The sequence below is a fragment of the Tachyglossus aculeatus genome, chromosome 5 (assembly GCF_015852505.1).
Source record: "Tachyglossus aculeatus isolate mTacAcu1 chromosome 5, mTacAcu1.pri, whole genome shotgun sequence".
Taxonomy (NCBI): Eukaryota; Metazoa; Chordata; class Mammalia; order Monotremata; family Tachyglossidae; genus Tachyglossus; species Tachyglossus aculeatus.
The window spans coordinates 43,545,143-43,567,544 of record NC_052070.1 but is presented as its reverse complement, the minus strand read 5'-3'; the positions used below and the strand labels follow the sequence as shown (position 1 = coordinate 43,567,544).

The following is a 22,402-nucleotide window of genomic DNA, read 5'->3' as shown; positions in this document are numbered from 1 at the left end:
AAGAGGTCTCGGAGGATTAGGATGGAGTGGGTTGGGTATTGGTTGATTCTTGCTGTTTGGACATACTGAGGGAGAAAAACTTCCCCACTCACCACCTCGAACCTAAAACATTTCGTATTCGATGAAGAGATTTTCCAGCTTTTGGAAGTCTGCTTTTTCTGCCTTTATTACTGAACTCTTTCACATCCTTTCCCATGAGCTCCAAGTCTTGCAAATTGAGGTCTTGATTATATGTAGCTAATTGGTTCATTAGTGCTTAACATTGTGCCCTTAATATCTCCGACTTCAAGGATAGCTTGTTATTCCTCCAGTAAAACTACTTTAAATGTCTTGTTTCTTAGATACAGGATCATTGATCGGGCCTTCTGTAGCCAGCAACACCTCATAGCTACTGCCTGGCATTGCTGCTTTCAAGATTCCGAGAAAATGTATTCATTTCTGTTTTCTAAACTTCACTGGTAGAAGGCAGTTCCTCTAGTTTAATGACCCTCGGTTATGTTGGCTCTATCCATTGCTCTTTTAAATCATCAAACATAGAAGAGGAGGGTATTCATTCAGTCATTTATTGAGCGCTTACTGTGTGCAGAGCATTGTATTAAGTGCTTGGGAGAGTATAACAATAAGCAGACACATTCCCTGTCCACAGTGAGAGCGTCTGCAACCCCACTGTGATTAGCAAGAAGAGCTGAGGAAAGAAGGGTTCATGGGAACCAGGGAGCCTGCTTGTAGGAGGAAAGGGTGGGTAGGAGAGAGCAGTAATGGGGGTGTCCTTTTGGGGGGCTCTCTTTTTGGGCCAGTTTGATCTTTGCCTGTGAATTAGTGAAGAAGGGAGGATGTAATAAAGCAAGAGTGAAGGATGTTTCAAATTGAAGAACTAAAACGCTTTGGAAGTTGTATGCCTAATAATGTGATTAGGCAAGGTGGCCCTCCCAATGACCAACTCCTGCAGGCCTGAGTAATAAATAGTGTTTGTCAGTTTCCTTCTTGGCTGCCTGATGCTGGTTGGAATTGCTGGGCAGGGCTATGATTCTTGAAGAATTTTTCCAGGTTTGAGAAACAGCATGGTCTAGTGGAAAGGGCATTGGCCTGGGTTTCAGAGGAGCTGAGTTCTAATCCCAGCTGTGTCACTTGCCTGCTGTGTGACCTTGGGCAAGTCACTGAACTTCTCTGTGCCTCAGTTACCTCATCTGTAAAATGGGGATTAAGAGTGCGAGCCCTATGTGGTTCAGGGACTGTGTCCAACCCGATTATCTTGTATTTACCCCAATGCTTAGTACAGTGCCTGGAACAGCACTTAACAATTATCATCATTTTTTTTTTAATGACACAAACCATTTTCTGGGATGAAGAATTGTATTTGGCAGCATTGTCTCCTTCAAAAGCATATTCTGGCACTTTTTATTTCTCATACATATGTCTCTAAAAGAATTACTCTACTCAGTAGGATGAAATGCAGATATTGCCCATCAAATTATTAAAGTGTTTCAAGTGTCAGTATAAATAGTGTCACAAATGGGCTTATTAAATCATGAATTATATGTTGGTGAGTTTTTCACAGGGTCTGGGCTTGAAGGAATTTGCAGCAACTGAAAATGCTTTTGCAGTCCAGTTTGGAGCAGGCCACCTTTTTAAGGGATATTCTTTAGCTTGTCACACATGACATTAAAAATAGAACTTTAATTTAGTTATTGGTTCCTTCCACTCCAATTGCAAATCTGAACCTTAACCTTTTTAGTAACATTTTGCCCTTAGGTGAATGGGGGATGGTGGTGGTAGTATTAAGAGTATTTATCAATCAAGCCATCAATCAATGGTATTTATTGAGTGTTTTCTGTGTGCAGAGGACTGTATTACGTGCTTGGGATAGGTCACTACAAAGGATTTGGTAGACAAAACCCCAGCCCATGAGGAGCTTACCGTCCAGAGGGAGAAAGATATAGTGAGTGCCCAATGGTGCAGTGCGCTGTACTAAGCACTTGGGAAGTATAGAATAAAGAAATGATGCATTCCTGGCCCACAAGGAACTTTACACTCTAATGAGGGAGATAGATACAGAAATATTTGGGACTAGGGTGGTCAACACAAATAATTAAGTGCACATAATAATGTCAATGGGTGTGTTTAATCTGCAGAGTTGAGATAGGTGACCTCTAGCCGAGGCCACTCTGGCACCTTGTGACAGACACTGGGTTGACTTTATTATGAGATGACTTGGAAGAGTTAAATCTAACCTTGTAAATAACCACTAGTCTGTTCGAACTGAGTAACAATTTGACTGAGAAAATGAATTTTGTTCTCTTTTTTTATGGAATTTATTAAGCGCTTACTATGTGCAAAGCACTGTTCTAAGCGCTGGGGAGGCCACAAGGTGATCAGGTTGTCCCACGGGGGGCTCACAGTCTTAATCCCCGTTTTCCAGATGAGGTGACTGAGGCCCAGAGAAGTTAAGTGACTTGCCCAAAGTCACACAGCTAATTGGTGGAGCTGGGATTTGAACCCCTGACCTCTGACTCCAAAGCCCGTGTTCTTTCCACTGAGCCATGCTGCTTATCCCTGCTGTTCCTTATTCCTTGGATGTGGGGGTGAGTTGGCAAAAAAGAAAATTGAGGCTACCAAAATTTTTATATGTATTTAAAAGAATGGAAAACGCCACCTTCCATAGAGGCTCAGATCAGTGGCAATGAGGTGAGGCAGTTTCATGCAGTCCAGGGTCCAAAAGTTGAAAAGGAAGCTTGTGGGTAGAAGGAAAAGGCTAATGGCCTAGACAAATCCCATATTTTTACTATTTTAAAACTAGTGATATTTACTAAGCACTCCAGATGCCATGCATTGAGGTATATAACAGACATGACCTGTCCTTTGTTCCTTGTCTTCTTAAATGCTTATTCCACTGGTACTCTGAAAGAGATGGAGATGTTGCACAGGCATATGTTTGGTTGTTTATCATGTCTGTCAGTGTAGCCTCCTCCAGACATCATCTGCCCGTCTCTGGTGTCTTACCAGATAAAGCAGCTGACTCCTTCCTGGAGGAATTCCTGTCTCCACACTTTGCAAAATCAGTTTGGTTAGCAGAGGAACCTGTCTATCCCAATTAAAAGTGGGAAATTAGTCTAAAAACTGTGGATTGCCTGTTCTTCTTCCCTTCTGCATCAGCTATGCACTTGAGTCTCTACCCTACAAGTACTTTGATACTCACCCCACAGCACTTATGCACCTATTCCTATACTCTGCCACTTCCCCTGTCTGTAATTTATTTTAGTGTCGGTCTCCCCTAATAGATTGTAAGATCCATGAAGCCAGGGGTCATGTCTACCAATTCTGTTGTACTCTCCCCAGTGCCTAGTACAGTGCTTTGCAACCAATAGCTAGCTGCTCTGTAAATACCATCGATTGATTGCAGACCCTACCTGAATCCCATTAGTCTGTGCTGGTGGTTCCTTGGATGCTTTGGAGGAAACCAAACATCTTGGCCCTTCCCTTTCAGGGAAGAATTGACTGGATAATAATAATAATAGTAATATTTTGTTAAACGCTTATTATGTGCCAAGCACTGTTCTAAGAGCTGAGGTAGATCAGCGGTCATGGGTTCTAATCCTGGCTCCATCACTCGTCTGCTGTTTTACCTTGGGCAAGTCACTTAACTTCTCTTGGCCTCAGTTACCTCATCTGTAAAATGGGGATTAAAACTGTGAGCCCCACGTGGGACAACCTGCTTACCTTGTATCTATCCCAGCGCTTAGAACAGTGCTTGTCACATAGTAAATGATTAACAAATACCATAATTATTATACAAGGTAATCAGGTTGTCCCTTGTCAGGCTCATAGTCTTGTCAAGTGGCTTGCCCAAAGTCACACAGCTTACAAGTGGCAGAGTCAGGACTAGAACCCATGACCTCCGACTCCCAAGTCCTTGCTCTTTCCACTGTCTTGCTGCTTCTCAGCATGGTGGATAGTGGTGGATCGGGTGGTCTGATCCAGGATCTACTCTTGTATGCCACTCTTGTGTCATCCTAGGGCACCTGAGTGAACTGTAAGTGTGTAGACCTCTGAGAAAGGTAGTGCTGTGGGCATCACTACAATCCACTGTTTCCTCTTCATCCAAACTGCTATGACCAAAATCCAATTACTTATCCCATCCTGTCTTGATTACTATATCAGCCTCCTTGCTGACCTCCCAGCCTCCTGTCTCTTCCACTCCATACTCCACTTTGCTGCTCAGATCATTTTTTTACAGAAATGCTCAGGACATGTTTCCCCACTCCTCAAGAACCTCCAGTGGTTGCTCACCCACCTCACATCAAGTAGAAGCTCCTTACCATCGGCTTTAAAGCACTCAATCACTATGCCCCTTCCTAATAATAATAATAATGATGGCATTTGTTAAGCACTTACTATGTGCCAAGCACTGCTCTAAGTCCTGGGGGGGAAATTCAAGGTAATCAGGTTGTCCCACATGGGGCTAACAGTCTTAATCCCCATTTTACAGATGAGGTACCTGAGGCACAGAGAAGTTAAGTGACTTGCCCAAAGTCACACAACAGACAAATGGTGGAGCCGGGATTAGAACCCATGACTTCTGACTCCTAAACCTGTACTCTTTCCACTAAGCCACACTGCTTCTCCAACCTCACCTTACTATTCTCCTACTACAATACAGTCCGCACACTTGGCTCCTCTTATACTAACCTTCTCAGTGTACCTTGATCTTGTCTATCTCGCCGTCAACCTCTCACCCATGTCCTGTCTTTGCTCTGGAATGCCCTCCCTCTTCTTATCCGATAGACAATTACTTTCCCCACCTTCAAAGCCTTATTGAAGGTACATCTCCAAGAGGCCTTCGCAACTAAGCCATCTTTTCCTTTTCTTCCACTCCCTTCTGTGGCTCCCTGACTTACTCCCTTTATTCATCTCCCCTCCCAGCCCCACAGCATTTATGTACATATTTGTAATTTTTTAATTTATATTAATGTCTGTCTCCCCCTCTAAACTGTAAGCTTGTGGATAGGGAGTCTATTATGTCATTATATTGAATCCTCCCAAGTGCTTAGTACAGTGCCCTGCACATAGTAAGCACTCAATAAATACAGCTGACTGACTGACTCTTCACAGAGAAAAGGTTGGAACAGTCAGCCAGGACCCTGGTAATGTTTCTTCAGCATTTGCCCATTCACTCCTGGATCTCTTTCCCTGCAATCACTGAGTGCTAAGGAGTTTTGTCAGGACTGCCTCATTTTCTCAAGGAGAAGGTTTTTGAAAGACAAGGACATTCTAACAAGATGCTTTGTCCTAATCCATCCATGTTCAGCCATGCATCCGAATCCCATCTCCCACCAAGTGATGCTCTCATTCCTCCGGAACAACTATTACCTCCAAGTCCAACTTCAGTAGCAAGTGGGGAAACGTAGACACTTTGTAAAGGGTCGATGCCATAGTGATTGTTCTGCTTCTCAGTTGTGACAGAATGGCTCTGAGGATCCGAGCAAGCATTTACCACCTCACCTGTCACCATGGGAGATTACAGCTGGTAATTTCCAAAACAAACATTCTGAAATCTAGAGTTGAATATCTGTTATATAGTTTCCTGGCAATGGAAGGAGCAGAAATAATGGGCATCGTGTCCCAAAGTATTAAATGAACAAAAGGTATAATTAATGTTTTCAAATTATATCCCCCAATTTTTTTTCAGCCCATTTCCTGGAGAATGGGGTGTAAGGACATAAAACTTAATATTTCTGAAGGTATAAAGGCTATATGCTAGTTGCTTTAACTGTCCAGTGGTTGGATTAAAATCCTCTTCTTCTAAATGGGAAGCAGCATGACCTAGTGCATAAAGCACGGGCCTGCAAGTCTGAGCACCTGGGTTCTAGTCTTGGCTCTGGCACTACCTGCTGTTTGACCTTGGGCAAGTCCAATTTTCTCATCTGCAAAATGGGGATCAATAGCTGTTCTCCATCTTACTTAGACTGTAAGCCCCATGTGGGACAGTGACTGTGTCTGACCTGGTTATCTTGTATCCACCTAGTGCTTAGTACATTGCTTGGTACATAGTAAGCCTTTAACAAACTCTACTATTATTATTAATGATAAAATCCTGAACCGACTGGCTGGATCCCTAAACTGTGTCTGGCCTTAGTCTGTATAATAGTAATATTTTGTGTATATCGTGTATTTGTCTTTGTCTCTTTGCCATTGTAGTGTTTTATAGTTTCATTGCTCCTGATATGTCTGTCTCCAACCTCCTCTCTCCTATTGATTATTATTATTATTATTATATTTGTTAAGCGCTTACTTTGTGACTTTGTGTGTGACTTTACTGTGTGACTTTGGGCAAGTCACTTAAGTTCTCTGTGCCTCAGTTCCCTCATCTGTAAAATGGGGATTAAGACTGTGAGCCCCCCATGGGACAACCTGATTACCTTATAACCTCCCCAGTGCTTAGAATGGTGCTTTGCACATAGTAAGCGCTTAATAAATGCCATTATTATTAATATTATAGAGAAGCAGCGTGGCTCAGTGGAAAGAGCATGGGCTTTGGAGTCAGAGGTCATGGGTTCAAATTCCGGCTCCTCCAACTGTCAGCTGTGTGACTTTGGGCAAGTCACTTCACTTCTCTGTGCCTCAGTTCCCTCATCTGTAAAATGGGGATTAAAACTGTGAGCCCCCTGTGGGACAACCTGATCACCTTGTAACCTCCCCGATGCTTAGAACAGTGCTTTGCACATAGTAAGTGCTTAACAAATACCATCATTATTATAATTATTATTATTATGTTCTAAGCACTGGAGTAGATTCAAGGTAATCAGTTTGTCTCAAGTGGGGCTCACAGTCTTAATCCCCATTATACAGATGACGTAACTGAGGCACAAAGAAGTTAAGTGGCTTGCCCAAGGTCACACAGCAGACAAGTGGCAGAGCGGAATTAGAACCCATGTCCTCTGACTCCCAGGTGTTCTTTCCACTAAGCTATGCTGCTTCCCTAATTGATATTCATTGATTATTGAGCCCCTTAAAGGACAAGGTCCATGTCCCTGCCTAATTCCCACCTGTGTACTCTTTCCTAGTGCTTAGTACAGTGCTCTGCACACAGAAGTGCTTGATAAATATGATTCTACTACTAGTAGTTATTGTAGTTGTAGTTATAGTAGTAGTTGTGTTGGTGATATTTATTAGTGTTTATTGGTGTTGGTGGAGAAGTAGCATGGCATGGGCCTATCCACATGTGACAGGGACCATGTCCAGCCTGATTTGGTAGTATGATAATAATAATAATAATGATAATAATAATAATAATAATGGCATTTGCTAAGCACTTACTATGTGCAAAGCAGTGTTCTAAGTACTGAATCATAGATACAAGGTAATCATGTTGTCCCACGTGGTGCTCACAGTCTTAATCCCTGTTTTACAGATGAGGTAACTGAGGCCCTGAAAAGTTAAGCGGCTTGCCCAAAGTCACACAGCTGATCAGTGGCAGAGCCAGGATTAGAACCTATGACCTCTGACTCCCAAGCCCGTGCTCTTTCCACTAAGCCACACTACTGCTTGTATCCACCCCAGTGCTTAGAACAGTGCCTGGCACATAGTAAGCGCTTAACAAATACCACAATTATTATTATTATTGAGAACCTATTGAATATGTACTAAAATCTTGGGAAAGTAAAACAGAAGCACAGTTTATGCTCCGTGCCTAAAAGGAGCTTGTACAATATCTGGGGAGGCAGAAATAAAAATATATACAACCAAGGAGGGTAGTTCTTTTAGGTGTAGCTGTGCACAAAGACTGGGTCCCAAGGCAGGGACTGGCACCTCAGGTCTTCTGGGACTAGATGTCTTATGGGGGACTTAGAAGGTTGAAGAGGCAGCAGAGAAATGGAGAAAAAACCAATATGGCTGTGGTGGGGACTACATTTTTCCCACCTCATCTCTTCCCAGTATGGCGTAGAGAAAAGATCCCATGTCTGGGTGTCAGAGGACCTGAGGAAGCAGCAGGGCAGCATGGGATAGTGGATAGAGCACGGGTTTGGGAGTCAGAAGTTCATGGGTTCTAATCCTGGATCCGCCATTTGTTTGCTGTGTGGCCTTGGGCAAGTCACTTCACTTCTCCGTGCCTCAGTTCTCTCATCTGTAAAAATGGCAGGACAGTGACTGTGTCCAACCTGATTTGCTTATATCCACCCTAGCACCTAGTACAGTGCCTGGCACATAGCAAGCACTTTACAAATACCACAATTATTATCCTGGCTCATGCCAATTGCTTGTTGTGGGATCTTAATAAATTAATAACTGTGTGCCTCAGTTACCTTGTCTGTATAATGGGGATAAATTCCTTCTCACCAGTTTAGTCTGTGAGCCCCATGGGGGACAGGGGCAATGTCCAATCTGATAAACCTGTACCTGCCTCAGTGCTTAGAACAATGCTTGGCATGTAGGAGTACTTAACAAATACTATTAAAAAATCTACCTGCCAGTAGCATTTTGGGAATGTGACTCCACAATAGACCAGTATTAGTAATAATGATATAATCGTGCAACCGTATGGACTGAACTAAGTACTTGGGAAAGTACAACCAAAAGAAGTGACACATTTCCTGCCTACAAAGTTTTTACACGCTAATGGGGGAGAAGCGCATAAAATTACTTACAAAAAGAGTAATCAGAATAAATAATTGAATGGATAATTTGATAAACATATTGACAATTGCTGAGAAAGGTATAAGTAACTAATAGACGTACCCACGAGAAGCAGTGGGACCTAGTGGATACAGCATAGCCCTGGAAGTCAGAAGACCCTGGATTCTAACCTTGGTTCTGCCACTTTTCCGCTGTGTGACCTTGGGCAAGTCGCTTCACTTCACTGTGCCTCAGTTTCCTCATCTGCAAAATGGGGATTAAGACTATGAGCTCCATGTGGTACATGGACTGTGTCTAAACTGATTAGTTTGTATCTCCCCCAGTGTTTAGTACGGTGCCTGGCACATAGTAAGCACTAAACGAATATCATTAAAAAAACCAAGAGAGTGAACTGGGAGGGAACTAAATCATTTTAATGTAAATGGGGCAGGACGATTGTGTTCAGTTGGAGTTCTAAATCCAATGGAATTTTTGAGTGCAAAAGATTTCCTGCTTACTTTCAAAATCCTGGATTACTGGGATCAAGTCTCTATGTCCCTGCTCTTGCTCTTGGTTGGGTTGGTTCCCATTATTCCATGGGGTAGCTCTTTTGTTAAAATCCTAGGCACTGCTGGCTACAGACATCTAGGCTTGATTTAAATAAAACTGTGAGCCAAGTGACTGGGATAAAGGAGTTCTAAGGTGGACAGACCAGACAATTTGAAGGAACTCATCCTTGTCTGGATTGCTTGAGGCCTGTCGCTGGGGAAACCTTATCAAGCTTCATCACCAGGATGCTGCTTTTGCTCCTTCTCCACATTTGTCCCTAGGCAAATTTCTCCCTAGAGCTGGATTCCCTTTGGCTAGTTCAAGCATTTAGCAGCGACACTCCCCCCTCCCCCATCCCCCCACCTTAACTTTACTACTTAATAATAATAATAATAATAATGATGGCATTTATTAAGTGCTTACTATGTGCAAAGCACTGTTCTAAGCGCTGGGGAGGTTACAAGGTGATCAGGTTGTCCCACGGGGGGCTCACAGTCTTAAACCCCCATTTTACAGATGAGGTAACTGAGGCCCAGAGAAGTGAAGTGACTTGCCCAAATTCACACAGCTGACAATTGGCGGAGCCGGGATTTGAACCCGTGACCTCTGACTCCAAAGCCCGCGCTCTTTCCACTGAGCCACGCTGCTTCTCTAGTAGTGAGAATATGTTTGTTAATCAATGGCAATTGATTCACCACGAGGCTCTAATTGTCCCACCCAAGGTCTCTGGGAGGGGTTCATTGAGCATGCACTAAACATCTCTTGATAGAGCCATTGGGGGTAAAAGCAGGGGGGCAAAAATGGATATTTATGTACCTAACACCCACAGCAGACAGAAGAGATTTATATTGATTGAGAGCAGGAGAGCGGAAGCCCTGAAGAGAACTATAAAATTGGAAAAATTAGTTATTGGATTGAGCTCATTTTAAAAAGTTTAAACAGAAGGATTTGCACAGAAGGCAAGGAAGTTAGAGTGCAGATTTAAAAAAGAGTTGGGTAAACTTCTTTCATTTAGTTATAGGTCGTGATTTTTGTCTTTGTAATAGCCAGGGGGCAGCCCTAATTTTAGAAAGTGTTTTTCCAAGAATCCACAGAAATTTTGATATGAATCCCCACAGCATTCCTGGGAGTCAGAGAAGAGACTAATACTATTTTTAATTTCCCCGAGGGTGAAATTGAGGCATCGAAGGAAGTTACTTGCCCAGAGTCACGCAGCCCTTCTGGTGGAACCAAGAAGATAACTAAGCTTTCCAGTAAACTTTTCAGTTCTCTGTCTCCTAGACCACAGTGAAAAAAGTTTCCAAAGTGTTAGCTACTTTATGAATGGTATTTGTTAAGTGCTTACAGTAAGCACTGTTCTAAGTGGTTGGGTTCATACACGTTTATCAGGTTGGACACAGTCCCTGTCCCACATGGGGCTCACAGTTTAAGTAGGAGGGAGAACAGGTAATGAATCCCCACTTCGAAGTTGAGGAAACTGAGGCACAGAGAGATGAAGTGACTTGCCCAAAGTCACACAACAAGCAATTGACAGAGCCAGGGTTAGAAGCCAAATCTTCTGACTTCCAGGCCCGTGAGCTTTCCACTAAGCCACAAGCATTTCTTCACTCACAGAGTAATCTCAATATAAATAACATCCATGAAAATATTCCTTTCCCTAAGATATGCTCCCTCTTGATGATGCCAAGTGCCCTACCCTCTGGTCAACATGGGGGCGGTTCAGTTAGGGTTCTTGAAGAACGAGCACATTCACTCAAATCTGAACTGTGGCCCTGGCCCATCCCACTGGTCACTGCCATGTGCTCGGTCACTGTGGGTGACGGGGCTTGAAACCCTGTATAGATCCTCCAAAAATCCAGCTCTTTGCGATGTCTCTCTGTGTGGCCATAATCCTCATCAGTGGAATTTGTTGAGTACTGACTAAGCATCACTTTTCCATCACTGTTGACAGCACCACCATCATTCTTGTCTTACAAGCCTGTAACCTTGGTATTATCCTTGACTCCACTCTCTGGTTCCACCCACATATTGAAGCCATCACTAAATCTTGTCAGTTCTACCTTCACAACATCACCAAAATCTGCCCTATCCTCTCCATCTTAATTGCTACCACATTAACGCAAGCATTTATCCTATCCCATCCTGATTATTGTATCAGCCTCCTTTCTGACCTCCCTGCCTCCTGTCTCTCCCCCACTCCAGTCCATACTCCATTCTGCTGCCCGAATCTTTTGCCTTCAAAAACATTCAGGCCATATTTCCCCACTCCTCAGGAAACTTGTGTGGTTACCCATCCATTACCCATCCACCTCTGCATCAAACACAAACTCCTCACCATTGGCTTTAAACCTCCCTCCTACCTCACCTCGCTACTCTCCTACTACAACCCAGCCCTCACACTTGGTTCCTCTAATGCTAACCTTCTCACTGTACCTCAGTCACGACTATCTCACCGTCGACCTTTCGCCCGTGTCCTGCCTCTGGCTTGGAACGCCCTTCCTCCTCATATCAGACAGATAATTGCTCCCACCTTCTTCAAAACCTTACTGAGGGCAAATCTCCTCCAAGAGGCCTTCCCCTGACTAAGCCCTCCCCTACCCCTCTCCCACGCCCTTCTGCACCACTCTTACTTGCTCCTTCATTCATCTTCCCACCCAATCCCATAACACATATGTATATATCTGTAATTTCCTTATTTATTTAATCCATTAATTTATATTAATATCTGTCTCCCCCTCTGTACTGTGAGCTGGTTGTGGGCAGCAATGTGTCTGTTTATTATTGTATTGTACTCTCCAAAGTGCTTAGTGTAGTGCTTTGCACGCAGTAAGCACTCAATAAATACAATTGAATGAATGAATAAATGAAGGACTTGGGATGGCACAAAGTAGTAAGACTACAGGATCACTGCATTGCTAATTCTCTTGGGTGGGCAGCCCTGACTCTTGACTGTCTGGCATATTTGATTAACCAACCCCACCCATTCCCCAAGGATTCCAGCTTTGCTAATTTGCTAATGTTGAATTTTCATTTTACAGTGGCTCCCTTCTGAAGCCCAAATCCAGAAGGATTCTGGAATGTAGTAGCTAAGTCATCCTACTTAGTATAGGCTCTTTCCAGTCTTTCTCCTCCACTTTCCTAGCTTCTTTGGTGCCTTGGACTCTAGATCACTCAGACCTTCCCTCTTCTTTCACTTTGTCTCCTTTTTACCCCTTAGTCTCATTTGATTAGCACTGATTCTACCTGCCTTTCAATTGTCTATCATGCTTGCTGTTCGTGGGTTCGGGGCGGGCTTCCATGTGACAGGCCAGTGGATCTTGGATTTACCTGGGGGAACCCACAAAACCTGTCCAATCTGACCCCAGAGGGGTTCCAGATGTTTCTTTCCTCCTGTTGAATACAATGGCAAATTCCCAAGCTGCTTGCTTAGCCCTGTGAAGAATGGCAGAAGCATTTAGTTTTCTATATTCCATTTGGCAGTAAATGAATGGAAGTGGAAGCGTTTTATCACACTTTCTCAAGTTGAGTGCTGCAGATACATTCTTAATGATTTTCTTCACAAAATATAGTGTCTTGTGTCTTTTTTTGTGAAATTTGTTAAGGGCTTACTAAGTGCCAGACACTCTCCTAAGTGCTGGGGTAGATACAAGCTAATCTGGTTGGATACAGTCCCTGTCCCTCTTGCAGATCACAGTTCTTAATTCCCATTTTACAGATGAAGTAACTGAGACGCAGAGAAGTTAAGTGACTTGCCCAGGGTCACACAACTGACAAGTGGCAGAGCTGGGATTAGAACCCAGGTCATCTGACTCCCAGGCCCAGACTCTTTCCACTAGGCCAAACTGCTTCTCATTCAATTGTATTTATTGAGCGCTTACTGTGTGCAGAGCGCTAACCCTCCACTCAGTGCTAGTTATCATTTGCTTCTATGGGGAAATTTAACTGCTTGGGGGGGTCATTGAATAGCAACAAGTATAAGGGAATTTGGTTCTGTTGCCTGTTGTCCCAACATAGCAAAGGTAATTATGCTACTCTCTGAGTTCCATAGGGTTTGTGGGAGTTTACATCACCACTAGTTTGGATAATCAAACAGTCATATTTATTGAATGCTTATTATGTGCAGAACAGTGTAGTGAGAACTTGGGTGAGTACAAAGTTATGCCTTGATTGTGAAAGTTGTCTCCAGGCAGAAATTGAGCCAGAGAAAGGCGTGGTTTGGAGAAATGATTTTTCTTTTGCTTTAACTAAAGAAATCAACTTCACCTCCTTCTCTTCTTTCCCTTCCTGTCTTTCCTGTTCTCTCTCCTCCTTTTTCTCCCTCATCTTTCTTACCTTCCTCTCTCATTCCATTCCTCCCCCTTTTCCTCTCTCTCCTCTTCCCTGTCTTCTTTCTTCCCCTCCCCGATACTCCTTTTCCTTCTCAGTCCCCCTTGCTTCCTCAAGAAAATCTCTTCACCCACCCACAAAGCACTTACTGAACTTGTCCCCCAAAACCAATCTTTAAAGAAGCAGTGAAAAGTATAAGAAAAGATGCTACTCAGAGAGGCCGGGGAATAAAGAAAATTCAGGAGATCTGAGCTTCCTTTATGATTCGGCCCCAGATTGGATTTACCAAAGAAACAGCTACCGTCCCGCTGAGTGTTTGAGTCTAATACCATATACCAGGGTCAGGAGAGTGAATGGAATTTTGTTCAAATGTTTTAATTGCCTAGGAAAGAGCTCGCTTTGTTTCAGTGGTGCTGTTTTGTTATTCATGTCAGGTGTCACGTCTTTTAATCGTAGGCTGCCTCGGTTACCTCTTTGTCCAGCATGGCCTTCATGCACACAGTCCGGTGGGCCGTTTGGACCCCATTGCTGGAATCCAGCTCCAAAAATGTGACTTTACCCCTTCAAGGAGGAGCCCGGCCTAACCCCACCCGATGCCTGGTGTACAAGATCCCTTCAGCCAGTATGAGTTCAGAAGAGGTAAATCACAAATTCTTGTTACTGCTCCACTGAATTTATCCTCCCCCGGGTTATTCTGACCCAGTCTGCTTGGAGGAAATTTAATATCTGTTTGGAAAAAATTGGCAGAATCTGCTCATTTCCTATCAGCTGTAATGAGACCCGCATTACTGGAGGATGGAGGGTACAGTTTGCAGTGAGTATTTTTTGCCTCAGTGCAGCATGGAAGGATTAAAATCAATCAATCAATCAATCATATTTATTGAGTGTTTACTGTGTGCAGAACACTGTACTAAGCGCTTGGGAAGTACAAGTTGGCAACATATAGAGACAGTCCCTACCCAACAGTGGGCTCACAGTCTAGATTAAAAGTGATCAGGTTGAGACTGGATGGGTAAGTGTTATTTTCCAATGAACTGTAGCTTCATTTGTGCCTCCTGATTGGCTCAGAGACTGTTTAATTGACAACTGCTGCTCACTACCCCTCACCCACTGTCAACCGTGGGTACCATTGGAGTCGAAGAGGCGAACTGGGAAAATGGAAAGTGTTTTCTGTTTGTCAGAGGAACATGCTGACTTTGGAGTTCCTTGAACAGAGGTGACGATAGCAGTAAGGGGCTCTGGAATCCTTAGTTTTTTCTGCACAGGATGATCCCTGCTAACCTTCTTGACACTTTAAGTTAGCTTTGCCTAGTGCCAGTTTAAATTCAAAAAAGGATTTTCTAGAGAGAATTCCTTTCAAAAAATATGCCCCGATATCACTTTTAACTCTATGGCCCAGTGAATTTGAGTAATGCTTGCAGTCATGCGGTGAACAGTTTTAGATGTGGGTTGTCTTCCCCAACAGAATTTGGCCGTGAAAAGGATCCACTTTGATTAAACTTTTGATTTAAAAAAATGACATTCCATCTTCTACTTATTGGCCTCCAGTTCATCATATGCTTTGTATCATCTTCATTTGTCCAGCAGGATTCCTGGGAACTCTTAGTGTCTTCGTTGTTGATAGGTATTCTGAAAATGAGCCCAGAGTTGTGTTTGCATGTGGCTGTTTTCTCTGGGCTTGGTGAAGTATTTGATTCCTGGGAGAAAGTTGTGAATATGGTATGTTCGGATTATTTTTTTTTATAGTAGTTTAATCCGCCGAGACTCTAACACTTTCAGTTCCAAAATGTGTCTTAGCATTTTCTATCGAGTCTTGTTCTGAATCACTGAGCATTGCAGTGTTTCATGTGGCAGGCTAGGGAAAAGGCTTTCTATTTCAGAGTGTCATCTGGATTATGACTCAAGAGAAACTCATTTCCCAGGGCCGTTATTGATGGGTTCGGATAATAGCAATAGGGGCACTGGATTCTGCCGGTTGCATCAGTTTATTCTGTGTCTCTCATTACCGGGGGCATCCTTCATTATGAACCCAACTTTCCTTTTCCCCCTCAAGGCTTTGTGTGAGCTCTTATTACTGAAAATTGCCACCCAAAGTGCTAAATGGTGAACCTGGGGGTATAGAAAATGTTATTTATGTGATAGAAATTTATTCTGTTCAATTTCGGGCTCCCTGAGCTGTTGCTTACCATGCCCTTTATCCCTAAGGGATGCTTTCGTCATTTGAAGATGGGCAGTAATAGGGCTCTTGAGATCTGTACATTGCTTGCATAAGAAGGTTCCCAGGAAATACTGTAGACTGAGCGTTGAAGTGCAATTCAGAAATACACAGATGTGACATATGTCCCCTGAAATGCTGAACTGCTGTATAGAACTAAAATTATTCAGGAACTTGGCAAGGTCTGTGGAGGCATGAGCTTGCAGGGGATCTGAAGGGGAAAATCCAGTGAAGCCCCTTTTAATTGGGTTTCATCATTTCCTGTAAGCTACTGTCTGACAGGAAAGAGGGTAGGTTTTGTGAAGTGGAGAAGTGTAACTAAGCCCCTTCTCTGATTGCTACCTATTTTATGAACTAAAGTAGGCTGCCGTTGACTTTTGAAAAGTGAATTTCAAGGCCTTTTTCCTCCGAAGGGCTTTTGCTCAATTAGGATTTCAGGTGGAGACTTTATTACGATTGAGTGAGGACGCAGACCTTGGGAAGCTCACGGGAGCTGGGCTTATGCCGAGTAACTCACAGGATCTATGTGCTCTGCATTTATCAGGCAACAGAGGCTGCGGCAATTTCTAGTGCAAAGTCCATACCTTATTCCTTATAAACAAGCATTTTCCAAATTTGAAAGATTCATTTCCAAACTTAACATGAGGAAAGCTTTTTTTCCGGTCTAGCCCAAAAGTGCAGATGATGGTAGGAAAAAAATGACATGAACTATGAGAAGCAGCGTGGCCTAGTGGCTGGGGCCTGGTTGGAGTCAGGGGACCTGGGTTCTAATGCCAACTCCACTGCCTGTCTGCTGGGCAAGCCACCTAACTTCTCTGTGCTTCAGTTACCTCTTCTGTAGAATGGACGTGGGCCTCATGTAGGACATGGACTGTGTCCAACCTGATTAGCTTCTATTTACCTACCCCAGTACTTAGTATAATGCCTGGCACATAATAAGCATTTAACAAATAAAATTAAAAAGGCATTTGCACATCAGATCATGGAAGCTGAGCACTCCTCTTCATGTCTCTGAGTAGATTTTATTTTTAATGATATTTGTTAGGCATTTACAATGTGCCATGCACTTTACTAAGCGCTGGGTAGGCACAAGCTAATTAGGTTAGAAACAATCCATGTCCCACCCAGGAATTCCCATTTTGCAGATGAGGTAACTGAGGCACAGAGAAGTTCAGTGACTTGCCCAATGTTACACAGAAGACAAGTGGCGGAGGTGGGATTAGAATCCAGATGTTCTTCAGGGATTTTAGAAGAAAGTGCACTTCTTACTCTACTCAGTGGTGAAGTTTATTACAAGACCCAGACATAATCCAAATGGCAATGTAAACACCCAGCCCTTGTTCCTGGGCCCTCATTTTATTCAGTCAATAGTCTTCTTTTCAATATGAAAATCCTTGAATAGCCTGTTCCCAAATGTTCCTTTGGTTGATTTTTGTAAAGTGACATTTTTGAGTTTGGGCCCCTTGCTCACCTTCTCCTCCTTAAACACAATGGCAGTATTCTAATCTAGGGTCACCATCTTTAGAATTTTTTTTAAAATGTGGGCATTCTGCCTGACATTCTTAGTTCAATTTTTGAAGCTTTTACCACAGGCTTAGAAGCACTACAGGAAAGCCACTCAAAAAAGCCGCACGTGTTTTTCATAAGACTTCATCGTTTAAAAAAATACCCTTGGCTTTAATTTTAGGTGAAGCAAGTGGAATCGGGCACTATCCAGTTCCAATTCTCACTTAGCCCAGAAGAACACTTTGGAGCCTCCACAGATTCTGCAGGCAACATCCAAGAACTACGGCGTACGAAGAAGCCGCCTACTCCTTCATCGAGTAAGTGTTTTCCAGGGTGCTAACTTTTTGAGCACACAGCATGAATTCCATCTGTTCCTTAATCCTACTCAATAATCACCAAATTTCTGAGAGAACGACCACAGCCAACTTTATGTGAGCAGATTCACTGGGTTTCCACTTGATGCCCCGCTTTCCAAGTTGCAGAATTGAACAGCGGTTCTGGGTGACTCGGTGTTTGGTGGTTTGCAAGGTTCAGTCTGACAGACAGTTCAGTTGTTTGGGGAATCTGCAGCTGCAGAGACACCCCCCAGAGGGCACTTTACATCTGAACCGAAGATTTGGAGTTAGTACATGAGAACACAAACAATTATTTGGCAACAAGGCTTCGTACAAGAAACATCAATCCTTAATGATTTTTTAATGTAAAAGAAGTTGCTGTTTCTGCCTGGAATTGTTTGTGAGCTAGGAGAGCTTGGTACTAGTGGGCAATTCCAAGGCAACCAGGAAAACGGTTGCCACTATGTCATTGCCATTCTAAAAGAACCTGACGGCAGCTGTGTTCTCCTAGATTCACATGGGTGTCTAGAGAATTGGTCAGTTGACGTTAAGGGAAGTGACGTGGCTAAGTGGAAAGAACACAGGCTTGGGAGTCAGAAGACGTGAGTTCTAATCTTGGCTCTGGCACTTGTCTGCGGTGTGGCCTTGGGCAAGCCACTTCACTTCTTTGTGCCTCAGTTACCTCATCTGTAAAATGGGGATTAAGACTGTGAGCCCTATGTGGGACAACTTGATTACCTTGTATCTACCCCAGCTCTTAGAACAGTTCTTGGCACAAAGTAAGCGCTCAACAAATACCATCATCATCATTATTATTATTATTCATTGTGCTACTGTGACTACTGGGCTAGGTGCTGAGGGAGTAAGCAAGTCCCTGTCCTCAAGACACATGCGGTGTAATGGGACAAACTTAAAACACATGCATGCAAGTAGCCTTATACTCACTGTGCCTCAATCTGGTCTGTCTTGTCTGTGACCCCTTACCCACGTCTTCCCACGGGCCTGGAAATCCTTCCCACTTCATAAACAATGAACCACCTTCAAAGCCTTACCTTGAGGCCTTCTCCGACTCAGCCCTCATTTCCCATACTCCTTTTCCCTTCTCTATTTCCTATGCATTTGGGTCTGTACCCTTTAAGCACTAGATATCCACCCCACCTCCAGCCTCACAGTACTTATGTACATATCTCTGCACACAGTAAGTGCTCAATAAATAAGATTGAATTGAATGAATATCCATAATTTATTTTAAAATCTGTCTCTCCCCTCTAAACTGGAAGCAGAATGGCCTAGTGGATAGAGAACAGGCCTGAGAGTCAAAAGGACCTGGGTTCCAATCCCAGCTCTGCCACTTTTCTGTTGTGTGACCTTGGGCAAGTCACTTAACTTCTCTGTCTTCAGTTACCTCATTTATAAAATGGGGATTAAGGCTGTGAGCCCCATGTGGGACAGGGACTGTGTCTAACCTGATTAGCTTGTATCTATCCCAGCGCTTAGAACAGTGCTTGACACATAGTAAGCACTTAACAAATGTCACCAATATTTTTATTATTGTGGGCAGGAAGCATGTCTACCAACTCTGTTGTATTGTACTCTCCTAAGTTGCTTAGTACAGCACACACACACAGAGACACACACACACACACACACACACACACAGAGTAAGTGGTCAATAAATGCAGTTGCTTGATTGATTCCGAATTTGAGTACAAGGAACTACCCCTGATGGGATTTGAATCTTGGATATTTTTTGGTCAAGTTAAATTTACTGATTGCCTATAGATTGCTAGTACTAAACACTTGGTATAGAACAATATGAGCAAGGGGCACCTTCCTCCCCTCAAATTTAATGGGTGAGGCAGACAAAAAATTGTTTTCAAATAGTGAAACCAGGAAGAAGAATAAGACTATAGCAGGAAGTAGATACAAATATCTCAGGGTGAAATGGTGGAATAAGTAATCAAATTGAGAAGCAGAGTGGCCTAGTGGATAGATCATGAGCTTGGGAGTCAGAAGTTCATGGGTTCTAATCCCAGCCCTGCCACTTGTCTGCTCTGTGACATTGGGCAAGTCATTTCACATCTCTGTGCTTCAGTTACCTCATCTTGAAAATGGGGATTGAGACTGCAAGCCCAACATGAGACAGGGATCGTGTCCAACCCAATTTGCTTGTATCCACCCCAGTGCTTAGTACAGTGCCTGGCACATAGTAAGTGCTTAACAAATGTAATTAAAAAATCAAATGTACAAAGAAATATATAAATTTAAAAAATTTTAATAGGTACACAGGAAGGTTTTCAGCAAGCTCTTCATGATCTTCAGAGGATTCTTAGACCTCTTACAAACCTGCTTCTGCTTTGGACTTTGGTCGCTAAGAGGGTCCCATCAGTCAGGTGATGGAACGTTTTGGGACTGCTAGTCTCCTAGGAGTCTCTTCCTGCATAGGGCCTGCCTGGAAAGATATGATGATGATGGTATTTATTAAGCACTTACTGTGTGTCAATCACTATTCTAAGTGCTAGGGCAGATACAAGCTAATCAGTTTGGACACACTCCCTGTCCCACATGAGGCTCACAGTCTTAATCCCTGTTTTCCAGATGAGGTATCTGAGGCACAGAAAATTGAAGTGACTTGCCCAGGGTCACACAGCAGACAGCGGCAGAAGCAGGATTAGAACCCTTCACCTTCTGACTCCCAGGCCCATGCTCTATCTACTAGCTACCAAGCAGAGGGTTTCCCTTCCAGGATCTTTCCCATTCCACATGATACTGACACTTTCTAGAAGATCTTTCCAAACACCTTATCTGCACATTGGCTCCCTTGTGGCAGCCTCACTCATTCCGCCACACTGGGAAACATCTCTGTGAGCTGACATTCAAATTTATTAAAATAATCCCATTCAGCATATTTCTCAACAGGTGGTGGCAATGCCATTTATTTTCTTGGCCCAAACGCTGGTGGGTTGGCAGCCTGTCTGCCTGCTAGTTTGGGGCTTGCTGAGTGAATGGAGCATATTTATCTGGGAAAACTAATAATTGATTGTTTCAACACAAACCACCTCCTGAGGAATCCTTCCACCTCCCTGGAAAGCCAGCTCTCTGCTGGTTTTTGAATTTTTTTTTCCTTTTTGTTCTGTGGATCTGCTAACCAGATTGTTCCCAACATTAGTTTCAAACATCGACATGACAAGCTTATCATCTCACTAATGTGGCACTTTGTGGCCCAAGCTGTTGGTTCCATCCTGCAGTTAAGATACTGTCCTCTGGACTCTAAGCTCGTGGTGGACAGGGACTGTGATACCAACTCTGCAGAACTCTGCAGACTTATTACAGTGCTCTACACACAGTAAGTGCTCAATAATTATGATCAATTGAATGATTGGTGCTCATCTGCTTGAATGAGCCCTGTTAGGAGTCATTAACAGTGGTGAGCATCCTAAAGCTGTTGGGCATTCATGGTGGAAGGGCAGGGTCAGCGTAGGATTAATCTCCCAGCCTCACTTAATAGAGCTGTCTGTGGCCCAATCCCCAGGGAGAAGCTCACTGAAGTCTTCATCTGAAGGCAAAAGAATAGGCTGTGTGGCTCAATGATCGCTAAGTAATTGAAGAGTCAGTCTTGAAAATGGGAACGTTGGTTGACAGCCCAGTGGCAGCCGTTGAAGCTGTTTGATTCTCCAGCAATCAAAGGGGATCGTCGAGACTTTATAATGCTGTAATGACACTCAAGGGAGTAAGCAGTTCAGGGAGAGTCAACCAAGCTTCCAACTCAAGTAGCTTTCCAGCTCCCTGTCTCCTTTTTGCACTTCTGTTTGCTGTTTGAGGTATGAGAGGGTGAAAGAGGCTGGGGGACCTGAGCAAGTCCCATCTTTTCCTGGGTGTACTCAGTCAAGAAATGGTGTTTATGGAAAACTTACTGCATGCAGAGCACTATACTAAGTGCTTGGGAGAGAAGCAGCATAGCCTAGTGGATGTAGCATGGGCCTGGGCACCAGAAGTACCTAGGTTTTAATCCTTGCTCTGCCACTTGTCTTCTGTGTGACCTTGGGCAAGTCACTTAACTTCTCTGTGCCTCAGTTCCCTCATCTATAAAATGGGGACAGCCCCATGTGGGACAGGGACTGTGTCCAACCTGATAAATTTGTATCTACCCCAGCACTGAGTACAGTGTCTGGCACATAATAAGTGCTTAACAAACACCACAATTTTTTTTATTATTACTATTATTAGTAGACATGAACCCTGCTCAAAGGTAGCTTACAGACGAGACAGGAAGACAGACAGATATCAAGATAAATAACAGAGAGGGAAAATGGTAGATTATGAGCTGAGGGGATGGTCATGGGGTGACTATCAAGTACTTAAGGGATACGGACCCAAGTGCAGTGGTGACACAGAATGGAGGTCAAATAGGGGACGTAAGGACTTAAGCGGGGAAGGCATCTTGGAGGAAATATGATTTTGCTAAGACTGTAAAGGTGGGGGGAGTGGTTGTCAGATATTCATTCATTCAGTCATTCAATCATATTTATTGAGCGCTTTCTGTGTGCAGAGCACTATACTAAGTGCTTGGGAAGTAAAGATATGAAAGGGGAGGGAGTTCCAGGCTAGAGGGAGAACATGGGTAGGGGTCAGCGTAAGACAAATAATTTTGAGGTAAAGTGGGTAGGTTGGCTTTAGAGGAGTGAAGTGTGAAAGTTGCTTGGCACCTAGTAAGGATTTAATAAATACCACACTAATAAAAATAATTAAAGTTACAGGTTTATGAGACAGATAGGAAGGATAGTGATGTTATCTACAGTGATGGAAGAGTATGGGGGTGAACAGCATTTGGGTGGGAAGATTAGGAGCTCTGATTTGGACA

General features: G+C 43.4%; 1 protein-coding gene across 3 annotated transcripts in view; it reads left to right on the top strand.

Annotated features, from left to right (window-relative positions):
- Positions 1–22,402, top strand: part of NPHP4 (nephrocystin 4) — a 187,221-nt gene that overhangs the window by 95,591 nt on the left and 69,228 nt on the right. For 2 of the 3 annotated variants that reach the window (XM_038747231.1, XM_038747229.1), the window contains 2 exons: positions 13,942–14,124; positions 17,388–17,523. In XM_038747231.1, the coding sequence (XP_038603159.1) occupies positions 13,942–14,124; positions 17,388–17,523 (319 nt within the window). Of the gene's footprint in view, positions 1–13,941; positions 14,125–15,149; positions 15,205–17,387; positions 17,524–22,402 lie in introns of those variants that run through there. The other variant, XM_038747230.1, reaches the window with a different exon arrangement.